Source organism: Balearica regulorum, chromosome 3 (genome assembly GCF_011004875.1).
Source record: "Balearica regulorum gibbericeps isolate bBalReg1 chromosome 3, bBalReg1.pri, whole genome shotgun sequence".
Taxonomy (NCBI): domain Eukaryota; kingdom Metazoa; phylum Chordata; class Aves; order Gruiformes; family Gruidae; genus Balearica; species Balearica regulorum.
In genome coordinates this window covers 48,745,871-48,760,803 of record NC_046186.1, presented here as the reverse complement: position 1 = coordinate 48,760,803, position 14,933 = coordinate 48,745,871, and the positions used below count along the sequence as shown (strand labels likewise).

The 14,933-nt window shown below is 45.4% G+C and overlaps 1 protein-coding gene across 1 annotated transcript in view; it reads right to left on the bottom strand.

Moving 5' to 3' along the window:
- Positions 1-1,477, bottom strand: part of LIN28B (lin-28 RNA binding posttranscriptional regulator B) — an 87,599-nt gene extending 86,122 nt beyond the window's left edge. The window contains exon 1 of the mRNA XM_075747802.1: positions 1,444-1,477. Within this exon, the coding sequence (XP_075603917.1) occupies positions 1,444-1,477 (34 nt within the window). The remainder of the gene's footprint in view (positions 1-1,443) is intronic.
- Positions 1,478-14,933: the final 13,456 nt, after the last annotated feature.

The window sequence follows — 14,933 nt, the reverse complement described above, 5'->3', positions numbered from 1 at the left end:
AGGCAGGGATCCTTCGACGAAGGATCGCGCCGCAGTTTGCAGGCGCCGCTATTTTAATTGACGGCGAGACCGTGGTTTCAGACACGCGTTTTGCACGTTTTCTGTTGAAATGAAACGCGGCGGCTGTCGGTGCCGCGCAGCTCCTCTGGCGCGGTCCACCCGGCCTTCCCTGGGTCTCTGCCGGCAATGCCGGCGGTTTCCGAAGGGAGTTTATAAAATACTGGAAATTGCTCTAATACCGCGCGTGATCCGAGGAGAGGAGGCCGCGGGAGGCACCCACTGGGAGAGCTCTGCTGCAGGATGTGGTCTCACGTACATTAACAGTCTCTCAGCTGTGGATTTGCAACTGATAGCGACCCCGGCGGGCTTAAGGAGGCTCTAGCCAGTCGTCGTGGGAGACCGTCTGACAGGGCTAAAGGCCCGCAGGGAAGACCGGCCCTTGCAGGGGGACCGGCTGCACGCCGGTGCCGGCCCGAAGTAACCGCGCCGACGGCCGGCGGTGCGGCTTCACTGCTTTCCGCCCCGCGGTGTAGGCGCAGGACGACGAGCCTCAGGCTCTCTCGCTCCAGCCCGTCCCCTCACCCGGGACAGCCGCGTCCGGGCTCGGCGTTCGTATCCCGGCGGAGCGCGCCTCCTCCTGCGCCAGCCCGGCGGTGACACGGGATCTCCTCCCGCCCCAGCTCACAGGTAAAACCTGACCCCTGCCAGCGCCAGCCCCGGGCTATCTACCTCCGCAACGAGCGCTCCCCGTTGCACGGGAGCCGGGGCACGGATGGCTTACAGGTGTTATCTGGGACGAGCGCCCGCTGCGGCTGCTGCGGGACGAGGCGCGGGGAAGCGCCGGGCGCGGAGCGGGGACCAGCGTCCCTCCCTCGGGCACGCAGCGCCGCTCCGCGGGGGAGCTCCGCGCCCCCTTGCCCGCCGCCCCGCGCATGCGCCGCCGCGGGCGGGCACCCGGGAAGGGCCGCACCCCACCGCCGCTGCCGCGGGAGGCCGGGACGGGCGGGCACCGCTGCCGGTTGGGCTGCGCTTGAGAGAAGCGGCGTCGCGATGCGAGGGGGCTGCGTGACGGTAACGCCCGGCCGGCGCTGTAACTTGACAGCGGCGTGGAAGTAACTCGAGGAGTTACAGTTTTAGTCAGCGACCGAGACGGGTACGGCCATCGGCGCGTAGGCTGCGATGGAGGTCCAAAAGCGTTCCTAGACGTGTGGGCTCATACAACTTACAACAGGTATCTGAAGGTGGGTTGCTGTAAATAAACTTTCCTTATACTATTGTTTATTTGTCTTACAGAATCCGAACACTCATCAAGCTTGTGCACAAAATAATGATTCCCCCCTCCACCCCCAAGAATACATCTGAGTCAGTGGGACACGAGTGCTGCAGTACTTTAGTTTTATAGATACAAAGTCAGCCATGTAAGACGCTATAGAGAAGACTGACCTGAGCCTGAGGAGACCTTCTTGAATGACCTCATCGTCTTCTGAGGAACCTAAAATCAGAGAGCTGGAGTCAGTACTGTGTACATTGTACCAGAGTACCATATTTAATTACCTCTTCTCCAGTTTAATGGCTCATTAGAAGGCCATAAAATGCCAGGGCATTGACTCTGTGAAGTGACCTGTAAACCTATTAACTGTTTGAGACTTACCTAGCTCATCAGAACCACAATGAGATAACCAAGGCATGAGACAAAAATCAGCCACTGCTTTTTAGGTTGTTTTTTTTTTTTTTTTTTAAGCGTCCGTAAAGGCTTTGTCCCTTTCACTGGTCTCTTACAAAAGCTATGCGGTTGATGACAACAGAAGGAAAAGACACAGATTTGCAGGATATTGGAAGGTGTTTGTTTCCTTTATCAATATTTAATCGCAATAGGTAACCTAAGAACAAGCGAGTTGTCTTTACTACGCTTAAACTGTACAAACTAAGCAATCAATCCTGCCTTGCATATGATTTAAAGAAAAAAAAACAATAAAAATGATTCTTTGGGATTCTTTCAGAGTCGAAATTGTAACTCGATGCCAATTGATGAGTATCAACAGAAAAATGCTTTCAATTATGTCGGTTGCAAAATTGCATACTGTAATATGTCATAATATTAAATTCTAGGTCTCAATCTGAACAAAACCAATTAGTCCTAAAAATACAGATGTGTGACTTGACTGAAGCTACCTGAAAGGTGTACTTTTGATCTAGTTGAGCAAAGCCTGGCTAGTTTTGTATAATGCCAATAAAAATATCACACACAAAACGAGCACCGCAGATGGTAGGAAGCATGAAGGTAAAGACCTTGGGTTTGGAGTAAGCTTGTTATGTAGGCTGTCCAGTTCGTTTAGTAAATGAATGTCCAATAGATGGGAGCATGCACAAACTCACCTGCTACAAGCCTGTCCTCTTGTCACCCTCCACTGTCTTTTGAATAACCTACTTTTTAACTAAACCCCATCCAAAACAAATGAGGAATTGCATTATGCTCCTGTTTAGATATAAGCTCAATTCTCCTTTCTTTTAGAGAAATCTGAAATTTGTCTTTTCCTAATTTAATAGCAAATCCTGACAGTTACCCTGCTCTCTTACTAAAAAATGGGATATTCCACTAGGAGTGAGCAAAGCCAGGAGAATAATGACCAAAGACAAATGAGAATCAAATTTCTCAAATTTCTTTTCCCCTACAGTCAGTTACCCTGAGTCCTTTCCAAGACCAGGAATCGGAAGAGGGGATGGTACAATCTTTCTTTTCAGTGCAACAACACTGGCAAGCTGAATCATTCCTCTTCTTTTGTAGTAACTAAATTTTCCACCAGAATCGTGTAGACTTTTGCCTTGTATTAAACCTAACTCTGCTTTTACACCTTCAAGCACTGAAGCCCAATCTCTTGTGGTCTGCTGCTTTGTTTGGCCAACCTGTGGCTATGTGGCTTTTGTGTCTTTCGGATTTACTTGCATTATTTATGCAACATAATGAAATATGCAGGCATAGAGTAAAGGATCCGTTCTTGGCTTTGGCAAGTAGTCTGCTTCAGTTTATGAGGGGATTAAAAATAAATATTTTGGGGAGTGGTGTTGGGACTCAAAGGGAGAAATACAGTTCTTAAAAACTGTAGCAGAAAACAGCACAAGTTTGTTATTCTTGTTTCCAGCATCGCCATTTCATAACACATTTGTAAGCATCACGTATTTTAGACTGTCATATAAAGATATCAGATTATTAAGGAGAAAAAAGGAGATGTAGTTTTTTAATAAAGTAGTTACTATAAAAAGCTTCCCAATATGATACACAAAACTCCACACAAGGGACGTTAGTTTGGAAAAGCCAGGGAATTCCAATTCTATGAACTCATTTAAACCAGATAGTTTAAATGAGAAACTAATTGGCATGTATTTTACTGCATCCTACTGAAAGCCGTAAGAAATCAGTCCCTGACTTAAATGGAAGCAGATTTGGGCTCTGAAATGGCTTGTGGTGAACTCTCCTATGCCTCCTTATGCTATGTGAAACAGAACAATGTTTTGGCATTTTAGTTCTGAAATTATCTTGGCATTTACATGAACTCTGTAACTGCAAATAACCAAACAAATGCTGAGTAGGAATTATATACTAGACAGCAAGATACTTTTAGAGAAAAAGTTACTTGCTTTCAAAGCAGCCCTTGTTTTAACTATGTATTCACAGCATGTGGAAGGATACTGTAACAGGAGCCACAAAAAATAATGCAACAGAACATTGCAGGATAGGAAATACAATGAAATGAGTAGTATCAGTTAAAGACACACGACAGACATCCAACAAAGGTAATCCACCTTTTCTTATGGGTAGCACATTCTGTAATTCAACTTAGTTAGCAGCTTATATAGTTTATTTTTTGACAACTTACTACTCAGTGGAAAATAACAGTATGTTTATACCTATTTAAAAAAGTTCTTTTTGATAAATATTGTTTTGAATTAATTAGCTCAAGCAAGTCTGCTGCCAAAAGATTGTGAAACATAATTTGCTTGGATGAAAGTAAAGCAGACATACATAGTTACCCCATTGAAATGTTACATGCTTTCCTCCAAAAATAAGTTGAAAATAAAAATTCAGACATTAAACCTGTTTCTTTCACAGTCAGTAGTAGCCAGGGGACTGATTTCTTCCACAAAGTAAAGCCAGCAATATTTTTTTGGAAAGAATGCTGGACACTATAAGTATGATCCGAGTGCAGAACAACTACAGAAAAAAACCCACCAATACTTTATTTCATAACAGACATAACAGTTTGATAGTGATGCAAAGGAATAGGGGAAACCATTCCAATGTTAACGGAGCTCTTTCAGTTAAATCATCAGGAGTGAAGACTTAAATGGATGAATGCTGCAAAGTACATACAAAACCTAAACTCTGTGTACAGAACCCAAGCGTAGAAAGAGCATCAAACATCAGCTTTTTAATACACACACACAGAGGTCAGATATATTAACTTAGAAAAAGCATTTTGTAATTAACAAACTTTGCTGTCTATCTTTTGAACCAGTCAGTAAAAATTAACTAACAATTCTTGTTTACAGTTCCTGACTGCTGGTGGAAGCACTATGCACACAGTGTTCTCATTTCAAACATCATAAATGAGTGTTGCCTTATATTCTGAATTAACTTGTTTTAAGTGTATGTACATGGATTCCTTTATGTACAATTCTAAATAATGGATTTCCTCCTGAGATGTTTTCATTGTTTAAACTTTCTTTTTCGTTTCATTCAGTAAAACATAGTTTGAAATGCATAAGTAAGAAAAATTAAAATTTCCTGAAAATGTAAACTCAGGTGTCAATATCCTTATGTAATTACAGGGTGGGGGGGGGAGAATTGAAAGCTCTCACAATTTTATTCTGTCTAGCCATAATTTTCTTTGCTTTTCTTCCATACTTTTTTCTTACACCATTACAATATTCTTCTAGCAAGTGCAGATAAATATAAGCGCATGTGAGATGCTGAAACATTTAAAAATTCAGATTCAAGAAAATTAATTGAACAACTAGCAAATTAAAATTTAGTCTTTCTTTACTAATTTCACCCAATTTTGTCACCAATCAAAGGAGGGTAATTACAGTTTGAAGTAAATAAAATAGCTTGGCAATAGTCCAGGTGTGCTTTTCTCGGATATAAAAAGAGACTAAGCATACTTCAGTTTTTAAGAAACGAAGTACACATTTTTGAAGATCAAACACCCAGTTATGCACCTTTTAACTACTTATAAGAATGTAATTTGACTACAGTGGGGACAGGAACAGAGAAAGGTAAAATGTGCTTCCTCCGTTGTTACGAATCTGATTCTTTTGGGCAATACAAAAGCAGTAATAAAACTCACCGTACCAGAAAGGGAGACAATGAAAGCCTGCCACTTGTTTAAATAGGATCAAAGTTTCTCTTAAAAATGAAATACTATTATTATATTAATAATGACAATTCTTTTAGCATTAAAAACTATTCAGGATTTATTTAGGTTAAAACTTTAGTAACAGGTACATGCTGAACAAGATTATTTTTGCTTTAAGGATTGAAACTAAGTATGCACAATTCTCATATTTTGTGTATTTGATTTAGTAATTGATTAATCTGCAATTTCATATAGCCTGCATTTGAATATACAGATATTAAGCAACTATGATAATTATTTAATAAAAAGCAATGTAAAATAAGAGTGTTTCAAACAATATTTTGTAAGATTCAAAGATGAAATTTTTAAAATAAACAAATTAAAAATAAAACACATCACCCTCTACTACTACTGTTTTTCTACCACCTTCATATTTAAAGTATTTTGCTCCCAGTTTACTGTTAGCATGGGTGTATTGAAATTGCCACACACTGATTTGCTACATAGCAAATGAAACTATGAGAAAACTACCTGGTGATCTTATTGCATTTGTTTTCAGGTACATTTTTCTTTGTATTTTTTAAATTAATCAGTACTTCCTAAGGAAAAAACCTTTAAAAGCCACAATTCTCAAATCATACATAGATCAACATATTGTTCAGAGCTTGATCACTGATTTATTTTGTATTTATTTCTGTGAGAAACTACATATATTGTTCAGATTTTATTTCCCCACCTGAAAACTATTTGCAAACAAAACAATGACGAATGAAGCCCTGAAAAGACACATATTAAAAGGAAAATTAAGAAAGAGTCATTACGGCAACAAGGTGAATTAAATATTTAAAATTTTAGTTTAAAGAAAAATGTAAGTTTTTTTTCTATTCTCCCTGATCACACTAAATTGAGTGTGTATTGTTCTCATTCAATATAGATGTTACATTTTTAATCCAGAATTGTACATGCTTTTTCCTCAGTGCAAAACCATTATTAAACTAAGATTAAATCTGTTCTATAAACAGATAGTATAACTTACAACTTTTGTTTAGGTTATACACATATTCTAATCAATTAAGACTTTAACATCATCCCCTCAAAAGTTATGGCACTAAAACAAGTTTTATTTAAAAAAATACATTCTGTAGATTTTTATTTGGTTTCATAACAACTTTAGCATGGTTTGTTCAGGCCTCCTTTCTGTTTTACATTAATCTAATATGTGTTTTCATGGAATTTACATTTCACATATCCTTTCCCTAGCACAGAATTCTTGTTTTATGTGTACGTGCCATTTACCTAGAAAACACAGAATCTTCTTTCTTGGTTTTGTGGATTTTTTTTAAAAAATCACTGAATTGTTACTTGAGAGCGTTAATAAAGATGGAATTTTTTTTATCCTTTGTATTTCATAACATGCTTACCAAATACTGCTATGGATATTGTGGATTAAAACAATCAAACCAAAGGTTATAAAACGACAGATAAGTGTCTGTATTTTAAACACCAATATTCACTTTCCTGGAGGTATGGATAGTACAGGGTGTATGACATTTTTCTCATTTTAATGGGAGTGGAGAGTAGTCCTGTATGTCATACCTTCTGACTGAGTCACTGTTTAAAATAACCGAACAAATAAAGTAATGCAACGGTCATTTTTTATAAACAAGATAGGTCATCAATTCAAGCCAGAAAAAAGTAGTCAGGAACGAAAATGATATATAACTAAAAAGTCACAATCTCTAAAATCAAAGATGAAAATCTTTCAAATCAGTACACACATCAGTATTTGAAGTAGGTACAGGAGACAGAGTGTCTGAAAGAAAAGCAAAGAAGTACTATGTGATACAAAAATACTGGGAGAGTTAACAAATTTTAACAGTATAATTTGTGGGCATTATCTTTGGGTGTTGCAATACTTTATGTGGTCTAAATATATATCAAACGTTACCTATAGAATATTTATTAAATACCTTTAGAATATTTATGAAAACATGGTTTAGTGTAAATCTGATATTACTAAGACAAACATTGAAATAATCTTTTCAATTTTTTCAGAACCTCAAATCTTAATTAGTGAAAGAAGACTACACTGCATATAATAAAATGATAATCACATACACATACTAGTTTAACAGTCAGTTTTTACGTCTGTGTAATTATTGCACAGTGACACAGAGAATGCTGCAGACTGGGAGTAGGATTTTGGGGAAGGAAAGTGCTTTGCTAGAAATAATAAGTATGTGCACAAATGCCAAAATGCCTGCAATTTAACTTTATTGCAATCACAGTATGTATCATCAGGGTAGACATCTATCTTTGCTACAATCACTGAAAAAAGCAGAAAATGGCTACACTCTCTTCTCAGTTCTCAAGTACAAACACTAAATACAGATTGTAGATTATTAAATGTTAAATTAAGAAATGTATTTAAATGTTTAAATTTAGCCAGAACTATTTTTTATATCAGTAAGAGCAGCACAAATAATTCTACACTACAGCCACATTCAAGAAAAGAGGGAATTGTGTAAAATTACATCTGTTAAAATTGACTAGTTAAATATTACAGTCCTTGCTTTGCTGTATAATTAAGCTTTTGTTCAACCATGAAAAAAACTAGAAACTGATTGCTTGAAAATGAGCTGCATGACCTTTGTCCTGGTTTGTCACCTCTGACCTTTAATTTGAAGACCCCGCATATCAATTCATTCTATTTTTAGAAGCAGAATGTTAAAAAGTCCGTATATTTTTAAAATTGTTATCCTCTCACATGAAACACATCAGGTTGTTTTTTGTCTTTTTTTAGCCTCTGCACATCAAACCAGAACAGCATATTTGCTTTTCATTATGCAACTGCATTCGAAACACCCAGTGTGCAATTACAGAAAATGAACACTTGTCTCTGTGGCAAAAAAAAGCTTTGGGTTTGTTTGTTTTCTTTTTTTTTTTTTTTCTTTTTAAATGTACTAGAGATGCTGGAGCACATTAAAGTGAATTTAAGAAAAAAAAAATCTCTTCTGGATTGCACGCCTTTAGACATTTAACTGTCTTTTCTTAAAGAAACGAAGAAAGAAAAAAAGCTTGTGTCTGTGTTTGTATTGCTGCTAATGGATACCTGTTTTTTTCTTGAACCTTCCCCATACTAGCAGTGGTTATTTCGTTCTCACTGATGACACGCTGTTTTGATACTAGCTTTCAGAGTGTCCTTTCATAAACCAAACCTGTGGTTAAAAACAGCAAATAGCAAGTTGCTGTCTAGTTGCTGGTTCCAGCTGCGCTTCCATTTGATATAGGTTAACACTACGCTTCTCAAGTTGTCTAGAAAAAAATCTTTATTTTTTAACGAAGAAAGAGCTATATATAGTATTTCTGTCATTGATTTTACTGCCAGCATTCAACACCAAAGCCATACAGTGTATTACATAAAGGCTTTTGCTGACACCATGTCCCTGCCGTCACCCCTTGCGAGCGATGAAAAAAATACACGAGAGGAATAAAAGCGGGGCGCACAACCCGCCGCCGTGCCCGTGACACCTGACCCTCCCCGGGGCTGCGGGCAGGGCCGGGCCGGCGAGCGGCGGGCTCCGGCCGGGACCAACATGGCTGGCGGGATTCAGCACCCCGGCCAGCGGCGCGGCGCGGCGGGCGGCCAGAGGAGGGGCTGCCGCCCGCTCCCCCCCCCCCCCCCCCAATCCCCCGTTCCCGCTGCCCCGGCCCTCGCACGCCACCGCAGCCCATCACCGGGACCTCCGTACGGCGCACGACCTGCGCCTGTCTGCCTGACAACGCGGGGCGGTCGGGCTCCTCACCGAGGGGAAAATGGTTCCTTCGGAACCTGCCTCCCGCCCCAGCGCCCCGCTCGCAGCGTGGCTCCGTGCCTTGCCTCTTCGCCCAACGGGCGCGCTGTACATCACGGGTTTTAGCTGCGATGCAAACAACACGCCGCCAGGGAGGTACCAAAAAAAAAAAAAAAAGAAAAAAAAAAGAAAAAAGAAGAGAGGAACAACAAATATTTTAACCGCTTCGGCTTTAAAATTCATTTCTGTGCTTGGGGATGTGATTGGAAACACTGCTTGTGACCTACCATTGCATCCTAGCAATGGCTTAGGCAGCAGCCATTCAGGCCTAGGAGGGAGAGAGTTCGGGGCTTCCTTCTTCACTTATTTATCAACATTTTCCCTCTCCTGAAATTTTTAATACATGCCAGCTAATATATTTGCAGATTAAAAGAAAAAAAAAAGAAAAAAGAAGTTTTGATAAAACCGAGATGGCAGCACATGCCAGCACATTACAGAATGTCTTTAAAAACCAGAGAAAATGACAGCTGCTTCTGTCATGCACACGCAGGCAGAGTTTTTACTACAGCTGCATTCTTCTAACTGCTACACGGGGCAAACATCAGCCGTAATGACTACTTTTGCCATTACATACATGATTCGTTTCACTACAGCAAAGAAAACTTGGCTTCCTCGTGTATTAATAATTAAGGTCACAATTTAATTCAATATTGATTCTTACTACTCTATACCAAGGGGAAAAAAACCATCATCATTCTTTAAAGAACTGTGGCTTAGTTGCATATCTTAAGAGTTTTCCAAATAAGCTTGTCAGTGTTGTCTCCTCTAAAGTTTTAAGGTTTGCGGGTTTCTTTGTTTGTTTAAAAAAACCAAACGACTTGTAGTTTTGTAAAGCAAAGCATACAGGTATCAATCTAAGAGTAAATACATACTATTGCATTTTAGTACAATATTATATCCAGATACCACTAAAACTACACACAACTATATTTAAATGAACTACAACCAAATTTAACTATAATTATTTTCTTAGTATCTGATTACTTGTTCATGACAGGACATTTCTCTGTATTTGCAATTATTAATAGTGTTTCATGCAAGATGTGAAATTCCAAACCAGGCTATTGGGGGGCGGGGGAACCAGCTCTATGCATGGCCTATTTAAAAAGAACAGAAAGATCAGTTATATAAGGAAAAAGCATAAAGACTATAAATAAATTCGTCTCATCACTGTAAGAATGTCATACATAATTTACTCGCAACCACTAACAAGCTAACAACTGGTAAGAGAGAAACAAATAAATGAATCAAATCTCTTTGGGTAATGTGTTTATCAGATTAAAATGGATAATTCCGTCGTGTTAAAGCAAAAAGAGATTTAAAATTGACCTAGAGTTTTCAGATTTATATAGACTCGTATTTCGCAATAGCTTGGACAAAATATTTACGTGTGTTGCTGTCGAGATGTTTGCTTACTTTCAAATTGATTTACCAGCTGTCTGTCTGACTCAGGGTATGATTTACTACTCTAACCGCTGCGGCCGAATGAAGTTGCCGGCGTTCGGCCACAAACGCCACCGACGCGCCACCCCAAGAGGTTAAGACGCGAGCGGAGCCCGGGCGCAGGGCGCGATGCCATCGTACCCCCCAGCACGGCGGCAGGCGGTGGCGGCCAGCCCGCCCAGCCTACGCCCACCGGCCAAACCGACCCCGCTGCCTCTCCCCCCGCCCCACACACACACCCCGGGGCGTGAAACCAGACAAGGAGAAACGAGGCGTTTTGGAGGCACTTCTGCACTTTATTTGTTCACTCTCGTACTGCGTCCCGTCAGCACCGGCAACTCCGCCTCGGAGCAAGCCGTGAGGATACATGTGACCGTTACCTGGAAAGCCAACCCGCCCGCCCGCACCCCCGCCGGCGGGGCGAACCCCCCGCACCTCCACACCGCCCCGGCCCTCTCCCCGCAGCCCCGCCGGGCGGCCGCCGCCGAGGGAGAGCAGCGGCCGGCTGCGACCCCGCGCTCCCTGCGGCGCGGCAGGGAACCATTCAAAATGGCGGCCCCGCCACCACTCACGTTTAAACACCCGTACCGCGCACACGGCGCTGTGCGTGACACCCGGCAGCGCCGCCCGCCCCGGCCCCTCGCCCCCGCCCGCCCCGGCGGTAGTTACCACTGGGCGGTCAAACCCCGCGCCCTTCGGGGCGCGCCACCGCCCCATCCTCCGCTCCCCAGCCGCCTCACGGTGGACGCGCCGCCCGGCGGGTCCCATGCCGCCGTCCGTCCACTTTCCTCCTCGGCCCTCCCTTCCGCCCCGACCGGCGGGCCGCAGGCGCTCGGCGCCGGTCCCCACCCTCCCCCCGGCGCAGCGGCTCGCCGGGCGGTCACCGCCATCCGGAGGCGGCGGCGGGGCGCGGGCCGCCCCCTGGCGTCGGGCTGCCGCAGCGTCCCCGCGGCCGCTGGCCGGCCGTTACCTCGGCCCCGGCCGCCGCGGCGGCATCGGCGGCTCTCGGCGGGGCGCTGAGCCCCACGCCCCGCTCGGCGGCGGGGTGGAAGGCTCCGTCCCTTCACCTTTCCTCTACTACCACTGCTGTCGTCGTTCGTGTTTGACGTGCGGAGCGGCCCCGCCACCCCCTTCCCGGAGGGGGAGCCGCGGCTCAGGTGCTGACAGCCGAACCGGCGGCGGCTCCGGCTCCGCTCGAGGGCAGCGGCGGCCGGCGGAGGAAGGGGCGCACCGCGGCGGCGAAGGAAAAAAAGGTGCGAACCCGGAAGTACACCCGCCACGCCGCCGCCCGCAGGGAAACACCCGCGCCCAAACACAACAATGCGGAGCCACTTCGCCTCCGCCGAGCGCAACTTTTCCTCCGGCATCGGAAAAACCCGCCTGCCGCCCCCTCCCCGCAGCCGCCCGCGGACCGGCCGGCGGGAGGCGGACCCGCGCGCGCCCCGGCAGGTGCGGCGCCGGCGGGAGGGCGAGACCCGGCGGCGGCCCCGCCGCGAAGGAGAGGTGAAGGGAGCTCGCTTACCTCCCGCGCGCCATGGTGGCCGGGCTAAGCGGGGCTGCGCCTGCGGCTGCCGCGGTGGGGAAGGCGAGCGCAGGGGCTGGGGGCGCGCACCCACCGACGGGCACCCCCGGGGGCTTTGCCTTCCCGAGCCGCCGGGAGGACGGAACGGAGGAGGAGGAGGAGGAGGAGGAAGAGAGCCGCAGCGGCAGGAGGGAACCGATGCTCACGCCGGGAAGACGGCGGCAGCCAGCGAGGAGGGGCGGCGGTGGCGGGCAGACACGGCCCCAACGCCGGCTCGCGCCGCAGCCGCCGCGCACCTGCCCGCCGCCCTCCCCGCGGGCGGGCGGGCGGGCGCCCGGCGGCTGCGCGCGGGGGCGCTCGAGGGCAGCGCGAGCCGGCGGGCGGGGCGGGGCGGGGCGGTGCCGCCCGCACCCCCGGGGAGCCGCCCGCCGCGCCCCGGCGCCCGCGCGCAGCCCTGTCAGCGCCGCCCGCCCGGCCGCCCTCCTCCCGCGCCGTCCTCCGGCGCTAAGCTGCCCGCCCCCTGTCGTTCCGCAGGCCTCTTGCCCTCCCCTCCGACCTCCTCCCGCCGCGCCGCTACAGCGTGAGCTCGCGTCACCTCACAGCCCCTCGGCCTCCCGCTCGTCGAGGAGCCAGCCTGGAGGGCCCCGCTCGCCACATCCGACCGACCACCTCCTCGTCTCACGGCTGCGTGTCGTGGAGGCCGCTGGGCTCCCGTGATTGCATATGGCTTCGCCACCCCGAGGACCAGGCTCCCCAGCTGCAGCGCGTCCAGTCCGCTGGCGCTGCTGCCCACCGCCAGACCTGCCGCTGGCAGGTGGGGCTCCACTCTTGCGTGGAGGCTCTCGCACAGCTTAACATCCCCTTAACCAGCTCCAGCCATGACCTCACGGCTCATGATGGTGGTCTCATGATGTGCTGCCCACACCCCCAAAGCAGGCCGGCTTCTAGCTGTGCAACTGGCTTGTCCGGAGCTTGTCCGTACCCAGTTGTCTTGCACCACGATGGAGTTCCTTTCCTGGCACGTAAGATTTTATTAATCCTAAAGCTTAGTTTTTTCTAGCTTGTTCTGACTTATCCACAGAATAGCCCAATGGTAGTGTACATACCATCTTGAGCATACTTCACCCAGGTGTATATATTGTAGAAATAGCAGGGCTAACAACGCTTGGTTACCTATGGATTAATGTTCCACATACTTTTCTACCTATCCTCTCTACGTAGGCTCCAGTGGTCCCCGCTTCCCACGTGTGGTAGCGACATGGAGATGGTTCCCGGTGATGTGTACGCTGACAGGCTCACCGGGCGCTTGTGCTCAGGGTTAGCCAACTGGGAAGTCAAGCAGTAGGTAACTGGTGAAGTCACACCGTCTGTCCTCTGGTGGGGACACTGATTAGCAGTCTTTTATCTGACCGCTGATTTTCATGACACAGTATTTTTAGGTTATGTTGAATTTGGCTGAAATTGTAAAAAGGGTTCAAAAGTTACTTGGGAGCAAAGGCATGGATAGTGAATGCAATTGCATTTTCTTAAGAGACCAAGGTAAAACTCTGGCACCTGGAAAGGACAGCTTTTTGAAGCGTTCGTTTCCTACTCTCTAGTGAGCCCAGTTCACATAGGTTTCTATCATTAGGCATTGATATGCCTGCTTTGATCACAGCTTCCCATTCTTGGGCTTTCCTTTGTGGACTTAATTTTTGAGGGTCCAGTAAGACTTTTAAGAATTTAACAGCACTTTTTGAGTACAGTTAATAGCCCTGTCAGTGCTAACATACTTACCGTGCGTAGCTTTTTAACTTCCTTTTCACAAAAAAAGCTTTACACAGAGTTTTTGCTCTGTGATCTTAGCCTGTGATTAAAGAAGCGGTGGAGCCTCTTGAGCCTTCAAATACTGTGCCTTACTTAGCCGAGAAAGGTTTTGCATTGGACAGAGAAACATTTTCAGGGCTCAGGAGGGTCTTGTGCAGGGAGTCACCAAACGACGCCGTTCCACTTACCTAGGTGCAGCCCTAGAAAGTTACTTCAGTCATGTTTCCCAGATGAGATTTAAGTACCTACATTTTGCTAGTACTCCTAATATTTGACTATATTACCTAAAATTTAGTGTGCACACTGTGTGTGTATATATATGTATGTAAATAAATCTAGCCCAACATACATCTGTATTACCCTAACACAGCTTTAGCTATATTTTGATAATAATTTGAGAATGCATGATCTTTGCTGAAAATCAAACAAACAAAACAAAAGCACGATCAGAACTTAGTTTCTTACTTACATTTTTTTATTTATTTCTAAGAGATGAGGAAGAGTTCTTTCCTGGTCCCTGGTATTTGTGCTGAGATATTTTTTCTGAAAAGAAACGCCACCCACCTGCTTTGTTTTTTTACCCTCAGCATATGACATAATCTAATTGTATAGCAAGTTTGTATAAAACAGGTTATATATGGAACATAAGCAGAACTGAACTCTTTCAATAAATGACTTAACTGCAAACAGTTTGAAAGGCTGTGAAAACACTGCACATTGTTTTCCATTACTTTGCATTTCTCAGCTTTTTTTCACTGGGCTTGTTCATACGGTTTCCCCTGAGAACTTGGTGGAAAATTTCTTTCTTCTTATGCAGATTAAACAGTTCTAGGTGTTTTCATGAGTTACAAGATTTTTTTCCTCACGTAACCTGTTAAAGTGACCTGCCATCCCTGGTGAAAAAGAAAAAGCACTGAAGATATTTTGGAAAAAAAACCCAAACCAAAAAACAAA